The sequence below is a fragment of the Acromyrmex echinatior genome, chromosome 11 (genome assembly GCF_024713525.1).
Source record: "Acromyrmex echinatior isolate Ae372 chromosome 11, ASM2471352v2, whole genome shotgun sequence".
Classification (NCBI taxonomy): Eukaryota; Metazoa; Arthropoda; class Insecta; order Hymenoptera; family Formicidae; genus Acromyrmex; species Acromyrmex echinatior.
The window spans coordinates 6,900,858-6,920,684 of record NC_141862.1 but is presented as its reverse complement, the minus strand read 5'-3'; the positions used below and the strand labels follow the sequence as shown (position 1 = coordinate 6,920,684).

Below are 19,827 nucleotides of genomic sequence, written 5' to 3'. Positions count from 1 at the left end.
AAACAATGAATATGCAGGTGGAATTTTTGTAATAAACGATTCTACCAGTTGAATTATATATGTATATACAATCGCTGATTACGTTAAAACGAGTTTCGAAAATCGTCCTAAGATTAATGTCTACATTTCTATTAATTTCTATTAATGTAAAGTATTAATTTCATTTCGGTTTAATTGGTTTTTTATCTTTTTTCTGATTTTGAGGAGCAGAATAAAAAGTCTTAATTATTTTATTCTAGTTCTTGGAATTAAATAAAAATTAGAAAGTAAATATTAAACTGAGATGAAATTTAATTTACATTTTGGTAGAAATAGCTGTAAAACACTTACCAGCGTCTAGACATCGAGTTAAAAATAATTCTTGAATATTTATATTTAAATGTCCATCATCAAACGGGATCTTGTGCCTAATTTACTGCTAATATGTACTTGGTTTTAAACACACGGTTGCTGTCGTTTGACTATTAATATCCGTTTTTACCAATGTTAACTGTAATCTTGGTTTAACTTTTTTTTTTAGTTTTACGAATTAGAAGAGGATAAAGAATAAATTAAACCAGATTAAAGTTAAGCTACATTGACAGAAATGGATGAAAATGTGATTTTTCTTCCGCAGCATCTCGGGAATCCGAGTCCAACACATATTTATTTAAGCATTTATTGTTCTGATATTATAAAGTCTTTCAACAAATGACTCAATACAACACAGTGGTCATTTCATCTTTGTTTAACATTGGCAAACAACAAGGATGTGATGATGCATTATGTCATACTGTGTCATGTGTTGGAAAGCATCCAAATACTACTAGTACTGCTAGTACTGATGAAGTCCAGTGTTGGGAAAGTTATTTCACAAGTTACTTATAAGTTACTTTTTGTTACAGAAATTGAGTACAATAAATTCTAATATTTTATTTTTTATATTAAATTTTATCATTTGTTCCAATTTTGTATTATTTTTATACTTAATTTCTCTCCGTAACAAATAAACATAAGGTAAACTAAAAGTCAATTTATAAAGTTAACTTTTTCAACTCTGTACAATTTTATAGATACATATTTTATGTTGAGTCTGTGATACACGATGCATTTTTTCCTGCTGGATTGCTTGCATTTTAGTAAATTACTAGAAATTGCAATCTAGCAGGAAAAAATCCATTATGTACCGCAAGCTCTATATATACTATAGATTTTCATGATAGTAGATATCCGAACACGGCTTTATTAAAAAGAAGATTTTTTTTCCAATTTATTCCACGGTATCCCGAGAATTTGATACGATGATGAGGAAGGATAAGAGAAACGGGACGGCCGATAGAGAACTCTCGTGTGAAATTGCCGCTTGTTGGAACTATGCTTTCTGACGATTTTCTGTGCGTTTACGTCAGGAACACTTTATTTTACATATTTACACCGGTTTCTCTCTCTTTCTCGAGATTGCATCTTTGGTCTACCCTTTCTCTCGAGCGCTCTATCTTTCTCTCACGCATACATACACACATGCACGCTTCTGATACGCATTTCTTTCTTCGAAACGGGTACAAATGAAAATCATTCCATAAATTAGAAAGGAATATCGTTGACTACCTGTTAAATGCATCTGGCTAACCAAACGGTTCTCCGGAAACGGAATAGCAGCTTGTTACTCTCGGTCAAATCACCCTTTAACCAGTAATCCCAAGCTCGCTCTTATTCATCACGTATTCTTTTTCTTTTTTATTTTCTTTAGTGTATTCTACCGCATATTATACGCCGAAAACTATAGGTAAAGAACAAATTTTTCCCGCCCATGCGTGCGCGCGCTCTGTCCTTAAAAAGTCCTTAATTTAATATTGCGTTAACTTCAGCGATCCATTGCGAGTATCACTCTCGAGATACAATACAATTTATCCTATGATATATCGAAATTTATCAGCAATTTCATTGCAGGTATCTGTTTTTGGCGCAAAAGAATCGCGTCCGGTTCACCGGTTAAAGGGTCGTGATAAAAACTTCGTTCTCGACTACGATAATTGAGATCATAAAAATAACGAAGCTTAGATTACATTTATGCCCTGCTCTATGCGACGTGTGAGTATACGGTAACGTAAACGGATGCTTGGATCCTTGGATCTTCAATCGCCGAATGCCTTGCTATATGAATTTAAAAATTGTCAAATATAACAACGCGTTAGGAATATCTTTCGTGTGTTTCAGGTTTAAAAGGATTACTTAAAAGGATCTAAAGACTGCACGGATTAAAATGTTCAGCGATTTGAGGATTGTTAAGTACATGGAAAAACTGAGAATTTTCAAAGAGGTGAGCACTCACGGAACGAAGAAGATTGATAATAAAAATATTTCTTAACGTAAAAGCTGAACGGTCTGGGGAATCGAAGAACTTAGGGCGAAGAATCCAAGGATATAAGCATTCAATCTTTAGATCATTGGATCTTTGAATCCTTATATCCTAATATATATGTATCACGTATGTACGTACGTATGCCGTATGTGTTTGTTGTATATGTGTGTGTGTTTGTGTATGTATGTAGGTATGTGTATTAGAATATTCCTTACTTGCTTATGTCTGATTATTGCAATCTTATTTATAAATATTTTTATTATAAATATTTTCTGTTTACATTACCAAAATTCGAAATATCATTGTCTCTCACTGAGATCTAATTTTGTTACTGATTTCGTTAACGACAGTTTAATTTGCCGATGCAAATTCTTGCTGCGCAATTTTCTACAAGTAAGAAATACGCTAATACGTGTATGTACGCAAACACGTGTGTAAACGTATGCATGTTTAGTATGCATGTATACATTTCTGGAAGTGGAACGTTCGTATTATTGAGGTATATCTACGTTCAAGCGTTCGAATATTGTCGGTTCCTCGAGAAGCTAGAAAATACGCTCCATAGCCGGAGCCAATTGCCATTTCTGAATTTTTCTGAACTTTTATGCTTAACGCATGTACATTCAGATCGCATCACTCTTCGAGAAAATCAATACCCTTCAAGCAAATATTTTTCGCCCTCTTTTACTTTGGTGTGTTCTCAAAGAATCATGCTCTCTGCAATCGTTGTTCCGAGATATGCGAGTTCGATAAATGAAATGAACAGTCCTGAACGTCCCTGAAGTGAAGCAAAAATCAAATGAATTATGAACATGGAAAACAAATTATTGTAATAATTAATAGAAATCAATCGAAAGAAATATTTATAAGTATTTTTTTTAATGTTCCTGATTTGTTGAATATTTCATGACAATTCATTTGCGTTGAATCGTTTATGTCATTAATTTTTATTGTTTATGTCATTAATCTCTTTTGTCTGTAAGTTATATTCTTGCATCACACATCACTTCAGTGACATAACAGACAGAGAAAATTTTATGATGAGATAAACGTGAAAGGAATGTTCAACGAGCATAAAGCGATATTTCAATAGCGATATAGGTCGTCGCAGAATTTTTGAGAACGGATCGTTAGAAAGTCAACTCGTGATTAAACTGGTTAACTTGGATTATTATGAAATCCTTGAGCCTTTAAATCCTTGGATTCTTGGACCCCTGAATTTTGAGATCCTTGGACTCTTAGATCTACGTATTTAGAGTCGCAAGCCTCGTACTCGAGCCGAGATTTCCCGTATTTAACCGCATTTAATCCATCCACCGAGTATACTGTGTGCCCCCAAAAAAAGGGATCAGTATTTTTATTTCGAAAGTAAGAGTTCTTTCCAACACGTCGTTTCGTAATCCAAATTCTAAATATAGTGCGAACCGTGTTAAACATTAAAAATTAAAGGGTTTAGGAATTATATATTCCTAGTTTCTTAGATTTGCGATTCATTTTCTTGAATTAGTAAACCGGGAACTATTTTCGACTGAAAAGTGAAACTAAGCAGATACGAATTTTCATAAAGTTGAACCTAGTTGATCCCTTCTGGCTGACATCTCCTATCGAGACACCCGGTACAACTTGGCGAAAACGGCCGAGAACGAGTCGCGGCAGTCGCTGGTCCTTCACACGATAATTCTGTATCCGAAGTCATATAGTCCAGACCTGTACTTTCTCTGCAACAATGCACCAGCTGGCATGGTCATAATACGATGAAATGATATGCAGGTTCTCGACGTACTTGTTGATCAGCTGATCCAGTTCGCCTTCCCGAAAGACGTGATAATATTGATGATAGGTAATGGAACCGCCGCCGCGATCGGAAGGCAACGATTCCTGGGACGAGGCGTTACTTAGGGTGTTAGTGCTCGCGGTGACTAGACAGCCCTCTCGTTTTTTCGTCTCGCTCGACATCTCATCTAACGAATGGCCGCGTTCTTGCAATCTTCGTCGCTCCACCGAGCACCGACGGGTATTCCCCACATTTGGATTTGATACCAATGACACCGTGCTGCCGGTAAACAGTCTCGCTGTCGATTCTGTTTGGCTGCCGTCACTCAGGCTTATCCCTGTATTCTCTATCAGAGAGTCACCTACGTCGCTCGAGTCCATCGATAACCTACTGTGAGAGGAACGCCATTTCCCGACCGCCTTCGCATCCTCTTCGAACTCCTCTTCACCCGTTTTCGACACCATCACAAAGTCCAACGTGTCATCCGAGTTGCTGCGCAACAACGACGAAGTGTTGGCGGAACAATACTGCTCCTGATTAATGTTGGATTTAAGTCTTGCTCCGGATTGGAGATTGAGCGTGCTTTCAGTATTGATAAACGATTTTTTTGTATCACTCATAAGATTACTATTGGATTCGAAGTTGGATCTGGATACAAGATCGATTTCAATTTTTAATTTCTCTTCAGATTCACGATTAACTCTAAACGGTTCGTCGTATTTGGATATGAATGTAGTAGTTTTGGGTTCGGCTTCGAGCTCGATTTCGTACTTGGAGTTGCATGGAAATTTACGGTCAAATTCGGATTCGAAAACGGTATCTTTACAGAGAGATCTAGAGAATTTGGGTGTCAGTTTAGATTGGACCACATTAGCGAACTTGTTGTATCCACCTCCATCGTATACTTCGTTTACAATCCACGAAGTCTCCTTAGGTACTTGATTGCATTCGTCCCAACAGGCCGTAGTATCTGATTCCGTATTCAAATTATTTTTCGCGACATCCGACGACGACGATGACGACGTAGTTCTCAACGTCTGGCAGACCTCGAGAAAATCGAACGACGAGTTCTGGCAGTACCGACTAATATCTCGTATAATATCGCTACTTGATTCGTAATCGCCCAAATCTTCTGAAGTGGATTTATAATCCTCCTTCAAATACGCTTGCGTTCGCACACTCGATTGCGACCAAATACTGTCGTTATTTTGCCGTTGTGCAACTTGCGAGAATTGTTCTACTTGGGCATTGTGTTGAATTGCCTTCTCCACAGCGTCCTCCAGTGAACTCGCCACGTTGGCAGCGGCCTTCAAAAGCTTCATAGATTGCGAGGAGATGGATTTTTCGTTTTTCAAAAAAATACGCGACGTGGAACAGATCGTGTCAGTCTCTAAATTATCTTGAGAAATGTCGCGCATTATCTCGGTCTCTGCAAGGAACGTATCGTCTTCGAGATCCGCGGACGAGTCGTCGTGCGGAGGATCCAGAGGTGTATTCGAATCTAATGACGCTGTTGTTATCGTACTCAACGATTCATCGTCACGTATACTACTTTCCGTTTCCCTCGTCCTCTTTGATATATCGTCTCCATTTGATTTGGAAAGATTCTCATCTGTCTGTACGTTGTTTTTCTTTTCTTCAGCCTCCTTTCTCGCGATGTATCGCTCATCCGATGTGACGCTGATCACTGAGCCGACTGACTCCGGCGACGAGACGCCACTGGAATCACTATCCAAGTCATCAGTCTCCGGATTGAACAACTCTAGAGATAACAGACGTGGTAAGATTCTCGTCACTGTCTCTAGACGACCCGAAGCCGCCGTAGAGGCACGTCTCACCAATGGAAACGACGGTCTGGCGCGTGTCGCAAAGCCCGGCTTCGCTATCAGTAGCTCCTTGATCTGATTCAGTCTGGCCTTTCGACTGTCGTCTTCGCTTACAACTGGCTCGCGATTGACTACCTTGGTGACATCGTTAAAGGCATGTATCAAAGACGTAGTGTCCGACTCTTCGTCCGGTTCCGATATAAGACGGAGTCCTCCTGACGCCGGTGCCTGTAAAGTATTATCGAACGTTTCCTTGACTACAACGATCGGCACACTAGATTTCATCGCATCGCCAAGATTCGTATTCGTATTTGCATTTGTATTTGTAACAATCGATTGCTGTTTCAACAATGGTGACACACTGATCATTTTGAATCTAGATGATTGACCACCGTCCAATGGCTGCTTGACACGCGGCGACGGTGGTGCCGACGTCGTGCTGAGCTGTAATGCCGCCGGTCGCGGTGCGGAAGGAACCTCATTGACCGAGGATGACGCCGGCGGTGCCGTGACGTCCTTCGGCACGTAAATCACAGATGCGAAGCTATCTTCGGAATCTACGCTGGTGTCGCTCTGCAAACTGCTGTCCTTAGACGAGTCCGAGCCGTCTTCGCGTGAGAGACGACGTTCGACACCCTCGATACTACGTTTCACCATTGTTACCGGTTGTACTTTATTGTCCGTTGGCTTCGGCTTTGTCGCTTCCGCCGTCGCGGCAGACGCCGATTCGTTCTCACAGGATTTCCATCCCTGCAGCATACGAACGAAACCATTCTTGATAGACATGCTGGAGACCTTCTCGATGTTCGTTGTAGAACGCTTGAGTTTATTAGTGAGTCCGTTCTTCAACAGTTGGAAGCGCCGACTGGCGCTCACCGGGCTAATCGAATCTTTGAGCGCCTCGAATGTTCGCCACTTGCAGATGAGCTCCTCGTTCAGCGACGCTTGTTTCATGATATTTCGTCGCACTCGTTCCTTCTCCTCCAGCCGTTCCGCCGACATCAATTCTTCGTTCATCGAGCTCTGCTTTAATGGTATATTACGCTTGCGTAACGACTGGCAGGAGAAGTCCGGGAGGTCCTTTATCAAGTTTTCAATGGCAGTGTCTTCGGGATTCTCCAAACCAATCTCCTCTACGTATGACTTCTGCTTCACCAGCCGCGGCTTTGAGCCGCTCGACGATGACGAGACCGATCGCTCATCCAAGATCAACTCGGACGTCGAAGAGAAACCTGGGATGCTGGACCGTGAACGCACCAAATCGAGTCTCTCAATTTCTAAGATATCACCTAAACTTTTGGATTTGATGCTTAGCGTATCCGTGGAATGCTTGTTCGTCATCGTTAGCGTATGTGTGGTTTCTACGCGGCGTAGCTCGATTGGTAGCTCGTCCACATCGGTTGTGTCCTCGGGATCATAATGTCGCCTGCTCTTGGTACTGCTCTGCCAACTTCCAGGAAACCATGTACGACCGTCACCTCCGCGTCTGCTCCTCGCTAATTTCTGAACATAATCATACAATCTTGCTAATATCATGAATAACAATAATAGGATAATTAAATAACACGTCATAAATATAGTTTCAAAATAACGATTAAATAGAAAAAATTTAATTGACATTCAATTAAATGATCTTTGTGATAACTAATATTGTGAAACGAGATAACAATAACAGGGACCATTTCTAAATATTATCAAAAATTTTCATTGTGACTTTTCAGATGCTCAAGTTTTAAAATATCGTATTTGTAGATAATCATTCTCTTTCTCTCCCTTTCTTATTCACTCACTTATCTAGTTACCTGTAACGCTCGCCGGAAACAGCTATAACAGGTCTCATTCGGGCTAGAGAGGCTACTGGTGGATGGTGACAAGCTGAATATCGGATCGATCCAATAACTCTTGCTTTTACATTTTCGTTGGCTATTTCTGGAACAAGAAACCATGACAGCTATGACCTACATATGATATAATATTTACAGGAAATATAGAAATTATGTTATCACAGAACTAAACATGTTATGATTGATCTCAACATCGCATCAGTGAGATAATAATTCATTAAAACTCACCTCTTGGAGGATGACTGATTTTTCTGCGCAGCATCATCATCTCTCTTCTCGTTACTGTCTGATACACCCGAATGCTTCGTCCCCTCTGACGCTGTGCTCATGCAATGCGATTTGGGCCATGGTATTAAAACATCTTGCGATTCAAACTGCCAATATATATATATATATATATATAAAACAACAAATATATATAATTCATAATCCAGACATTTGAAATATCAATATTATTAAAAGAAAAAATTAAGAGAGATTAATTAAACAATTAATTAAGAGAGGAGAGATCTTTATTTACTTTTCTATGCTTTTGTTCCATAGCCCAGACGGATATAACGAGTCGACCTCCAATTCTAAGAACTCGCGCCAACTCTTTCAACGCATGTACCCTCCTCTCCGTGGTAGCGAAATGATGCACCACGGCGATCGACAGCACTGCATCGAAGCTTTCTTCTCGGAATGGTAGAGCCAAATTATCGCAGATTAGAACCTTACCGTACACAAATAAGTTTCCGTGAGTAAAATATTTAACAGTAAATTATTCGCATGCATTAATTCGTAATAAAATTAGTTTAATAGTCATTTCTACAAAGTGTAGAGAAAAATATAGAACAATATATAGAATATAGAATTGATACAATAAAGAATTAGTTTAAAAATAAGAACTTCTACTTATATATATATAATTGATATAAACACACACCTCGTTTTCCTTCTCGCGCGCGATGTCCGTGAAACGCTTGCATCTGTCCACCCCTATTTTGAAGACACTGTGATTTACGCTGAGATATTTTCCGTTGCCGCAACCTAGATGATATAGATATAATGATGTTACACGTACGAAGAGATAGTGTAATGTTGTAAAATTAATGCAAACTTTATTAATTATGTAATCCACTATGAAATATATTTGATTAGAATTATGTATTGATAAATGTTTGCAATCAATGAAAGCTGTTTGAAAAGAAAAAAAGGAACGTTTTATGTAAAGTACACTTTTGACTGACCGATGTCACAGACGAGGGCACCCGGTTCGAGTTCTTGAAGAAACTGATATACTCGTGGCCAGTGTTTACTTTGCGTAGTCTTCTCGGCGCATTGCTCGTATACTTCGTGGACATAGGCTTGCTCTAAGGCCACCGAGCGAGCTGCATGCTCTCCGTCGCTCTCAGACATCCCTCTCGCTAAAGTGATTTATCCACGTCCACATGTGCGCTTACGATGCTGCACAGAAATATTTGTCTCTCTAAATCGAACAATCGAAGAATGAATCAGGTCCCAAGATTGAAAGCACTCAAAGATAAAGAAAAACATTTAACTGGATGGCAGAAATCTGACAGAATACCAAGGTATTTACGCTAAAGATTTATTCTTCAACAACAAACTGCGGATCAAAAGGTCAACAAGTTATATTTTGTTGATTTTTAGGACTGCATCCTGCTGCGACAGAATTGCCAGAATAGCGCGTGGGACTTTTGCGTTGCCTTACGCACGTTTACTTGACGCAGTAAATTTACGTGAACAAGCACGTCGCGCCTTTGCTCATAGACCTATCTCGCAGGGCGGCAAGCATCCGCAATAGAATAGTTCTTGCAGCAATCTGAGTATCAGCTTGTCGGCTCTCAACTTCTCTGCATTGTCCGTTTTCTTGGTGCGATCCGAGCGATACCGCAAACGCGGTACCGTATACGCTCGACACCATCGCAAAAAACCACCAGTGTCCTCCGTGCGGATGAATGTCACGATCGCCCAGAGCGTGCAGAGATTCCGGGATTTCTTTCTGGTGTGCAGATAGAGCTGGCAAACATCCAGGAACATCATAAGATCGACGACACTCCTTTCCATGGAGAATACGTTTGAAAATTAGAACGATATGTAATCTTCGTGAAGCGAATTCGATGACTAAGAACACTGGAATACCGATCTACGGCGTTTCAAAGAGAGCTCGGAAATCAAAAGTCGCGACCGAAGACAGACGACCGAACCGATCCTTTAAATAGATCCTTTGGCAAGCGTTACCGAGCGGAAAATCCGCCTGGTGCAAGGGCTGCTCTCCACACGCGCCATTCTCCGCCACCCCCGCATTGTGTTCTGTGGCGAACGCCGTCGGAGGCAGGTGGACCGACTTCAAAGAGTAGCGCACCCTCCCCCGCCTCCATTCTCCTGCGACTCCCTCCCTTGCACGTCGCGGTTCCCTTCGTCTCTGCTTCTGTCGCGTGCAAGCGAGCGACGAAAGGGCCGGGTAACATGTGTGCGTCGAAGTTCGCAAGCTTCCGATACGCGGCTGCGCGGTGAATTTATTCGATATCCCCCTTTCGTATAACTGGGTTAGTCTCTCTCTCTCTCTCGATGCACTAGTTTAACTAATTTAAGGATGCCACCAGATGCCTCGTGTGCGACGACTAATGTCAACCGTCGTCACTCAACGCAAACGAACGGTCGAGCGAACGGATGGATGGATGGATGGATGGACGGGCGGACGTATAACGTCGACGTAATATCGACGTGCGCGCTGTTGCTCACTTCCGAAGAATACGGCGGTGCAGTGGTGATGCACGAGATGCAATTATTAACTCGTAAAGAATTCTATGGGAGCTCATTCCCAAGAGAGACCCAGAAGCATCAGCTTCCTCGAGGTCTTTGATTTTCGAGCCGGCACCAACGTTAGAATGTCTCTTTGCATTTTTGGACTTCAGAGAACATAAAATCCTTCAAACGGAGAAGTTACGTGCAAAATGTAATCTACGTCTATACTGCTTCTCATTTTCCATTCAATTTCAACGATTAAAGTATTGTTAGGCTATTATGCGCCGGTGCCTGAGAAGAGAGAGAGAGAGAGAGAGAGAGAGAGAGAGAGAGAGACGCGTCCACATGCTACTAATGACAACGACTTATAAATAGAATGTGAAATGCATCCCACGCGACTGCTTACGTCATGAAACGTCGCCTGTCCGTTCAAGGACTAAGGGCCGATCGCATCGAGCGTGGATTGCAGATTTATTTAATTAGATTTTCCATTGCTTAACTAAAAGGAAAAAAAAAACAAAAACAAGAATTTCCATTTCGACGCCATCAATCTTTTTTTTTTCAAATTACAGATTTTTGCCTGGATGTTTAATTTGGGTAAAGCGATCTATCGGTCGACGTACGTTTAATATCTCGAATATCGAGATTCCCGCATCGTGAGATTGCACACGACGAACATTTGTCACCCCCTGACGAAACGGAGAACCACTGTGCCACCACCGTTAGACTATACACTACGTAACGGCTGGGTCGTAAATGTGTTGGTCTCGACGGCGTGGGTGGTACGTAGAGCAACGGCAATGTGCCAACCGTGAGAGAGGCAGCCATGAATGAAAGTGCCGCGTATCGATTTATCTGCGCCGCCCTACATACGAAATATGATAAATAGAGAGTGCCTCTACCGATTTGTACAGTGACACTTGGAATCACCACGTCATCTATGCGTATTCATCTCCTTTTAGTTTCAATTCCAGTTATGTGCTAATTGAGCGTGTGAGGCGCAGCATCGTTATCTCACGTATCTAATACGTGTATAATGAGATTAGATCAGAGTTATTTCAATGAGAACACAATGGCGAGGGAGAGTAAAGAAGACATTATGTTTCGTAATGTCAGATAAACCAGCGGCAGAATTAATTGTGAGAGCAAGGTAGTTACATGAAAATTCGTCAAAAATGCGTATTGCGTGCAAATAATACAACAAATTATATAATAAAAATTATATAATTGACGCATTTAAACTACGTCATTCTGTGTAACAAATCTTAAACAAATCTATCCGGAGTTTAATCACATGTACTAATTGAAGCTAATAATTGAATGAAGATTGTTGCCGAATCTTCGAATATTTCATTTCATAATTTTATGTCAAAATTTTGCGTCAACCATCGTCTATTTCAGAAATTTTATGAGATTCGTTAAGATAAAAAAAACAATTGGATATGGAATTTCGCGATTGTGTGTAATCGATGCGAACAACCGTGGACTAGCAATTCCGTCTGTAATACAGCACCAAACGCGTCACCGTTCAAAACGATTCGATGTGGCGCCATTATTCATTCATGCGAGTTGCCTCTACGTCAATGACTGGGAATCATTTCAAGTTACCTTGTCAATTTGAAGATCGCTAATATACAAATCAAGCGAATTCAAGGCTCTCGAATACTTAAGGAATCTAAAGTTTGGAGGATTCAAATGGAAATGAGTCAGAATCCATCACGATTGGAGCAACCAACGTCAAGTGCAAGTTATCGACCATTTACCACTTTATGCTTGATACTGATAAGACCGCATCAATCTTATCGCACAGAATGATCGCGAATTCTCGTGAATAGGCAAAATCAATTTCTTCGCAAGACTGCCTACGCAAATTCGTTCGGGCCGGCAACGGCCGCCATATCGCTGATCGCGCGAGACCATCACTTCGCGGACACATCGATGGTGAGGACGTGGATTAACACTAGACATATCTAAACGATTCTACAGTCAAAGATGATGTTTCTTCAAAGACTTACCTGGGTCATGAGAGAGGCGGAATCTTCATGCTCGCGGTGAGATACGCTGCTGTGACGGCAAGAGGGTGCAGCAGCGCGGTGGCAGCGTCGGCGGAGGGGTCGGCGGCGGGGTTGGGGTCGGCGGCGGCAGCGGTGGCAGCGTCGGCTGGTACTGGTGCTGGTGCTGGTGCTGCTCGCGCGAAATCGGCGTCGCGCGAATGTTCGCGTTTCATCGCGCCGACGAACGGATATTCCTCTCACATCCCCTCGCGTCGTTGAATTTCACTGTTTTTTTTTTCTTCTCTTTCTTTCTCTTCTTTTTAATTCGTTCGCACGTTCGCGCTCGCTTGGTTTTCACACAGGGTATTCGCGCGATGGAAGGGTGTGTTACGCGCGCACCATGGACGCGCGTTTCGCGAAGAATCGAGCCGACCGACCGACCCTCCGACAATGGCTGCGGTTCCGCTGGGGGTTGAAGGGAGCACGCGCGAGGCAACGCGACGCGACGCGACGCGACGCGGGCGTCGCTGTGACGCATTACCAGCGTAAGAGGGAGGAAAGGGCGGAAGAGAGAGTGGGTGTAATGAGATACGTTTCTCCTGCCAACTGGGGGTGGATGGGTGAGCGTAGGTAGATGCGCGAGAAACGTGTGGCTTGCGGTATCTATAGCGAACTTATAATAGAGAACGTCTCCGCGATTGCACATTTGTAGTATCCTTGCTCATCTCTCTCTCTCTCTCTCTCTCTCTCTCTCTCTCTCTCTCTCTCTCTCCCCCCCCCCCTTCGTGACGCGTTACAGACGTCAAAGGGAGTTGGACGCGACGAATATAAAGAGATATGTTTGGCGCTTTTGCACGTATGACGAGATGCGTCTGTTACATCGACGATGAAGCGATTTATCTCTTTAATATAAATGCAATATTGATCGTTTTTAAGTCACATTTAAACTAGAATTTTTACAAATAAAGCTTTAATTCGACAAAAAGTATCAGCTCAATCAAACTATATGTATGTTCAAGTTATCTAATGGATTGCATAAAGTCAAGGGTAAATGTAAAGTAACGCCATATACATAGATATGATACGAAAATAAAGCGTAAATGTGGAATATCATTTTAAATAATAATACGAGTGAATAAAGTTTATAAAATTCTTTATTTTCTATTCTTCCTTATATTATATATTATGTTAATATAGAACATAACGTGCTCGCACGTGCACGCGTGTTAAAAACGCCGATAGAAATTAAGATAATACGTTAAACGTACGATCATTCAAATGAATTTTGCCTAACTTTAAAGACTTGATTCAAGGACGAATACGGCGAGTAACGAAACACGTCGTCTGTATTGAGATTACATCGCAGTATCACTACGCCTGACGGGTTCACTTTGACCTTGATCTTGGTCTGTGGCGTCAACACGTGATAATCCACGTCTTCGTACAAATCCTGAAAAGAACAATGATATTTTCGAATTTTTTTCCTAAACATTTCTACCGATCAAACTATTATACATAATTGCTACGAACCTCCACTCGATATCCTGCAGGATACTGTAAACCCAACTCCTTCAGTGTGACCGACACATCCGACGGTGTGCCGTCCGTTCGTCTGTTGACGAACGCGATCGCGTACGAGTAGTAGTTTTGGTAAACAGGGGTGATGGGCCTTGCCCAAATCTCAATGCCCTTGTGCTGTAATTGTAAGTTATCAATGGATCGCACTATCTAAGACACATTCTGATGAGTTCAGTCGAAACTGTATAACTATCACTAATATAACTGGATTATTATGACTTTAATTTCGAATTTCAACTCGTGATAATACCAATCAATCACCGATATATTCAAGGCACTGGCACATTTAACTTTTAAATCACTCACTTTGTATATCCGTCGACCTTGAATGCCCAATAGATCTTGGTCTACGGCGATAATCTTTTTGTTTTGCAGGATGGCTTTGTACTCTGGTCTAATCGTCCTAAGATCAACAGACATGAGCAATGGTGCTGCTAGTATAGCCCAGATCGCCATTTGCGTTTTGCTCTGCTCGTAGCTCAAACCAAAATTACCGATAATTAACATGTCTGGATCATTCCAGTGTCCAGGACCGGCATTGGACACAATCGCGTCTTGATTGTTACCGTAGTAATCGATGATACTCTCTACACTAGCCCATGAGTCCTGAATGTCATCGAAGTTGCGCCAGAGATTGCAGTTTTCTGCAATCGAGGTGTAATTTGGCTGAAAATTATATTAACGTCAATAACTGCCTCTAGAAGAAATAAATCGGAGGAAATGTATTGAGATGCTTACCTTCATACCTGCATAGATTTGATAAACAGGCCAGCTGCATGAATATATCATGTGTTTTCCAGTCTGATTTAGGAGATACCCAAACTCAGGATAGCCTTCAGTAAATACCATATTATTTTAATATTAATTTATTTAATTAAGAAAGAAATTTATACAGATCATTTATAAGATATAATTATACCTCTATCCATATCAACAGGATGCGAATAACATCCGTCTAACTTTACATAATCTACATCCCAGGAAGCAAATGTGGCAGCATCTATATCCAAGTAACCCAATATTCCTGGATATCCAGCACAAGTATAATTACCATAGTCCTCATAGATACCAAACTTGAGACCTTTTGAATGCACCTAACAAACAGAGCAATGTCTTTCATAAAGCATCACGTACAATTACAAAAGAGTATTATAAGCCTGAGAAGTGAGCCAAGTGCAGAGTAACGAATTTATGCAACAGACAAACATTGAAACAGAGAAACGACATTTCTAAAGTGATAGACAGTAAATTACATAATCTGACAGACTCTTCATGCCATATGGGAATCGTTCTCTATCTGGTACAAGTTGTCCATTTAAATCTCTTTCTTTCTCCAGCCAACAATCGTCCACATTAATGTATTCATATCCTACTGCAGCATATCCTTCTGCCACCACAATATCTGTCATGGTCCGGAAGAGACGATCACTGTAAATCAAATGGGACCAATCACTATGATTTCTTTTGCGCTTACATTGAGTATTCTATTCACATATCGTCACTGTTCTAGAGCTCACCTTATACAATTGTCTGGATCATTCTTGCAATCTGTGTTGCACCTGAATCTTTCCCACGCTAACCATCCCATCGGAGGTGTTCTGGCCAGTCCATTCTCCAACGCTGGAGCTAGAGTGACCAGCGATAAGAGAAGACAAAGGGACCACAGGTTGCGCAGCATTCTGTAGAAAGATAATAAAGCTGCTCTCGGTCAGTGAGTAGGATAATGACGAGGCTACCAGGTCGGCAGCATAGTCCGGGGACGCGAAGCGGAACAGGATTCCCGTGACAAGACGGTCGACGGAGAGGTCATCAGGAGAGCCCGCTGGTGAAGAGAAACGACGCGAAGTAAACGCGTGTTGTGACGAGGCGCGCCTACCGTACTGATCTGATATAAGAGGTAGGCTCGCTCGCACGCTCGCTCGCCGTTGCCGCTGCCGTCGCCGCCGCTGCCGCTGCCGCGAGTACTTTCACCCAATGCCCCATTTCATTTTTACGCGCGATCACCGTCGCCGACTCGCGTCGTGCCGCGCCTGCCTCCGCCGATCCACGCGTCTGTCGACAAACAACGTCGTACCTAGACCGGCCCGTTCGCGTTATGCGGGCATAATCGCTTCGAGTTTCCCTATCCGAGCGGATGTACTGTCGTGTCACGCCGTGCCGTGTAGCGAAGAGGTTAGGGGACGCGCGCGCGACAGGTTAGATCACTTCTGCTCCGGAAATGTCTTGTGAAATCCCTGAAATCTCGCGACCTCTTTCTTTTCCCTTCCTTTTTTTTTCTTTTTTTTTTTTTAAGAATGGAATATTCGCGCCTCGAGATTGAGGATTTTTTGTCAATTTTCTTAGAATTTCAAACTGTCTCTAGATCTTTTCCAATCTTTGTCTCGTTGATTTTATTAGTTATCAGAATTAAATAAAAGAATAGTTTTAAACTTTAATCGATATATTAGTATCTTGATATTTTTTATTATATTTTCAAACGGTACTGCTTTAGTTAATGCAAATGCTTCCAATCTATTAGTAAGTCTTGATCTATAAATTATTCTTTCTTTTTAAATCGCTACAACTTATGAATTACTCTTTGAACTTCATTGTGCGCTTATGGATGATAAATTTAAATATTAATTATGTTTAAATAAGAAAAACGACGAATGAAAATATTTGTTATATTACATGTTTCACTTTTCTATAATTTCAGGGAATAATATGAAGAGTTATTTACCTTCTGGGGCACCTATTTTATTTCTTTTCTTTAGACCAGTTGGTTGGACAATTTCAAATTTACTTTAGGATCGCGCCGTCTCGACAAGAGCGTAGCTAATTGCATGAGAGAACTACGAGTGCCAAGACTGCGCCTAGTGTCAGACGTTTTTCCGAAGGCTACTGAAAGATGCTAAACAATAATATAATGCGTCCTTCGTATTTCAAATCGACGCCTCAAGGTTCCACATCTAAGCGTATGCAAGCATTGTCGGAAATCAAGGTTTGTAAAGAGATGTCGAGGAGACTACTGTACGGAAAAGTAGGCTTAATTGTCCTCGCTTATTCATACCGAACTCTCGTTGACGCTTTAATTTATACTACAGATCTGATCGACGCTAGCCTCGCTCGTCACCGATAAAAATGAAAGCATCGTGGTTTGTGGAAGGGCGGTGACGTGGACGGCGCGTTAAGAGAGCGAGAGGAGACAAAGCGAGAAAACAGCAAAAAGATCGGTTGAGCGATCGGAGGGAGAAAGACGACGACAGGCAACAGTAATATCGCGAGTGGGAGAGACGTGGTGAACTCGCAATCGTGCTGACGTACAGGATACCTCAAAAGTCACCTGATTTCTTTTAAGTCTATATTTCAATCACTTTATCCTGACAGAATGTTACTGCTGTCGCTCTGTGAAGGTTTATTATCGTTGTTCTGATACTAATTTTATATACTCTTGCTTTCTTTCTTTTTCTCATTCTTTTAACGCAATATTAATATATCGTTATTATTATTGTGTATCATGACTGTGTATTACTACATGAACTAACGTGTATCAAATTGTTTCCGCATATATAGTGCGGGCGGTATGCCGCGACGCGAGAAAGTAGCCAAATAGATGCGAACCGGTTCGCAATCCTCGTCGTCATTCTACGCCGTGGAAAAAAAGAAAAGAAGAGTCAAAGGAAGAAAGAGAGCGAATATGGGGATATCTCGACGAAAAGAAAAGATACTGCGTACGCCTGTCATCGCGATACTTCGGTAGCATTTCTTTACGCCAACGTTTCTACATCACGGGCGGAAATTTTGATCGCGCGATCGTAATCTTTCGCGCACTTGATCGTTGAACGTCGAGTATGGGTTACCGGAGTAATACAAGAATAGTTTGTTACGAGTTATGGCAATATAATAGATTGTAGTTTTAGCTCGAAACGTTAGATTGCGCGTTATTAACGATTCGAGAGCCGTACCGGAAATGGTTACTTTAAGTATCCAATCGCTGAGGGCGATAAAAGAATGCGCAAGATACCGGAGATAATTAAGAAATAATTAAATATTTACGTTCTTTGATTTTCTGGGACGCCGTACGAAATTAGCATGGAGTTTATCAGAGAAATCAGAAAAGCACAGTACTGGACTTGCAATATTTTTTCCTTATCATTCAAATTTTCTCGAAAATTTCTAAATCTCTCGAAATTTGTAGATTGTCAAACGAAAAATTTTTATGCGTCGTAACTATCGTTACGCGTTTCTAAATTTGTTCGCTCTTGATAATTCATGATACTGATATCAATATTTTATTTTGTAATAACGAGATATAATGAGGCATGGAAGTACTGATATGCTTTTCTTTCTTCTCATATCGGAGCGATCGTAATTGAGTGGAATCTTGTTACATCACAGATAATTATGATATGATAAATTCAAAAATATTCCACATTTAAATAGCGAATAGCTCGTCTCTTTTTTAAACGTCATAAATTAAATAGCTCTATTTTGTTCGGATATAAACGATCGTGCATTGTATATCCACCTCCCTCGCATTTCTTTACAAAGAAAGACATAAAAGAGCACAGCTTCTCGCCTTCTAATTTCCCCCTCCTTCCTTCACCGAGGAATGGAGAGTTTGATTTCTTGCACGCTCGCGTCTCTCTCCGCCAAGTTAATTCTGCTCTCTATCTCAAAGGGAAAAGAGAGAGAAAAATTGAAGAGAGAAAAAAAATTGTTGACCATAATGACACGAAATTAGCGTCGCGTCCTAATCGGTGGACGATATTACAGATGTGTTACTGAGCGGTGGGTCGAGGTCGATGAAATATTCCCATCGACTCTTGCATTCTAAGCTATCGTAACCCTGGCACGATCTACATCCACGCTCCACTCGTCTCGCGGAATTGTCGACCGGTACCACAGCATCGCGCTCGCAATTTGCATCTCGATCCCTTCCTCTATCCTTCCTTCCCTCCCTCTCGATACCATTTATAACGTTTCCGAAGGAGAAATCGAAATGGCAAAATTCAAATGACGAGGATGAATCCAATTCCAGAGATACATCTTAGCCTCCTTAAAGATTTTTTAGGATGTACGAAAGGATGTTTGACGAGGCTCTTATAACGCCTCTTAGAAACGGTGCGTCTTCTAATCGCAAACAATAGAAATCTGTATCTGCGGTGAATTAAACGGTGCACGCGAGCGTGCGGATAGTACAGACTTCTTGCGACGTGAGAGGGGCGATTGTCTTTACACGCAATCAATGTTCTCGCGTAATGCAAGGAAAGAACAAAAAAAAAGGGAAAATAACGTACCTTTTGTCTGCCACGTGTTGCGTGAGAGTGTTATTTTATTATTGTGCGCGCTTCATTATATATACCCTATATATATCAGTAACTTGTATGGATGTGCTCATTTTGTAAATATATTATGATCAAATACGTTTATATTTGAGAGTTTCGATTGTGTACGTAACAATTCAACATATCTAGATGCGTTATCAAGCATCGCCTATTCGATAGGTCTATATCTTCATTGATAAGGATTACCTGATGGATCTCTATAATGGCGCAAATGACTTTGGCGATAAACAAGCCAAAATAAATAACGAATTATCGCCATTTCGATTCAAAGCTACATGTCAATGAGAGCGTGTTGCGCTTTACTGAACACTCAGGAAACACATTCTCCTGAATGTTACGGGCGAGCAATATTGAAACAACAACACATCTTCGGATATCAATAGAACAGATCCCAC

The 19,827-nt window shown here is 41.2% G+C and overlaps 2 protein-coding genes, 2 long non-coding RNA genes and 1 pseudogene across 9 annotated transcripts; 3 read left to right on the top strand and 2 right to left on the bottom strand.

Annotated features, from left to right (window-relative positions):
* Positions 1 to 1,202: 1,202 nt before the first annotated feature.
* fid (class I SAM-dependent methyltransferase fire dancer) lies at positions 1,203 to 13,527 on the bottom strand. Of its 2 annotated transcripts, none has more exons than XM_087410940.1 (7): positions 12,549 to 13,527; positions 9,015 to 9,253; positions 8,711 to 8,814; positions 8,306 to 8,497; positions 8,014 to 8,159; positions 7,744 to 7,870; positions 1,203 to 7,444 (listed from the first exon to the last, which is right to left on the bottom strand). In XM_087410940.1, the coding sequence occupies exons 2-7, from the start codon at positions 9,181 to 9,183 to the stop codon at positions 4,034 to 4,036; spliced, it is 4,149 nt and encodes a 1,382-aa protein (XP_087267066.1). In that variant the 5' UTR covers positions 9,184 to 9,253; positions 12,549 to 13,527; the 3' UTR covers positions 1,203 to 4,033. The 2 variants fall into 2 exon arrangements, with proteins under 2 accessions (XP_087267066.1, XP_011054060.1); XM_011055758.2 differs by having other exon boundaries at positions 9,015 to 9,231.
* On the top strand, positions 9,224 to 10,349 carry LOC147908107 (uncharacterized). Its single transcript, XR_015546579.1, has 2 exons — positions 9,224 to 9,356; positions 9,436 to 10,349. It is a non-coding gene; the product is annotated as an uncharacterized LOC147908107 (long non-coding RNA).
* Positions 10,490 to 13,682, top strand: LOC147908106 (uncharacterized). Its single transcript, XR_015546582.1, has 2 exons — positions 10,490 to 11,683; positions 11,935 to 13,682. It is a non-coding gene; the product is annotated as an uncharacterized LOC147908106 (long non-coding RNA).
* LOC105145873 (alpha-N-acetylgalactosaminidase) lies at positions 13,664 to 19,402 on the bottom strand. 5 transcript variants are annotated; one of them, XM_011055762.2, is made up of 8 exons: positions 19,385 to 19,402; positions 15,623 to 15,784; positions 15,359 to 15,533; positions 15,025 to 15,199; positions 14,844 to 14,938; positions 14,412 to 14,771; positions 14,058 to 14,222; positions 13,664 to 13,977 (listed from the first exon to the last, which is right to left on the bottom strand). In XM_011055762.2, the coding sequence occupies exons 2-8, from the start codon at positions 15,781 to 15,783 to the stop codon at positions 13,798 to 13,800; spliced, it is 1,311 nt and encodes a 436-aa protein (XP_011054064.1). In that variant the 5' UTR covers position 15,784; positions 19,385 to 19,402; the 3' UTR covers positions 13,664 to 13,797. The 5 variants fall into 5 exon arrangements, with proteins under 5 accessions (XP_011054064.1, XP_087267079.1, XP_011054066.1 ...); XM_087410953.1 differs by lacking the exon at positions 19,385 to 19,402 and adding an exon at positions 16,825 to 17,182 and having other exon boundaries at positions 15,623 to 15,803; XM_011055764.2 differs by lacking the exon at positions 19,385 to 19,402 and adding an exon at positions 16,825 to 17,182.
* Positions 16,809 to 17,403, top strand: LOC147908105 (uncharacterized; annotated as a pseudogene).
* Positions 19,403 to 19,827: the final 425 nt, after the last annotated feature.

What these genes read in the sequence shown, in the direction of transcription:
- fid (XM_087410940.1), bottom strand. Translation starts at nt 9,183, where the DNA reads ATGTCTGAGAGCGACGGAGAGCATGCAGCTCGCTCGGTGGCCTTAGAG. An exon ending in TGCCCTCGTCTGTGACATCG is followed by an intron (nt 8,815 to 9,014) that starts GTCAGTCAAAAG and finishes TATATCATCTAG; the next exon opens with GTTGCGGCAACGGAAAATAT. An exon ending in GTTTCCGGCGAGCGTTACAG is followed by an intron (nt 7,445 to 7,743) that starts GTAACTAGATAA and finishes GATTATGTTCAG; the next exon opens with AAATTAGCGAGGAGCAGACG.
- LOC105145873 (XM_011055761.2), bottom strand. Translation starts at nt 16,088, where the DNA reads ATGGGGCATTGGGTGAAAGTACTCGCGGCAGCGGCAGCGGCGGCGACG. An exon ending in TCTTATATCAGATCAGTACG is followed by an intron (nt 15,785 to 15,981) that starts GTAGGCGCGCCT and finishes ATCTTTCTACAG; the next exon opens with AATGCTGCGCAACCTGTGGT. An exon ending in TCCTGTTGATATGGATAGAG is followed by an intron (nt 14,939 to 15,024) that starts GTATAATTATAT and finishes TATTTACTGAAG; the next exon opens with GCTATCCTGAGTTTGGGTAT.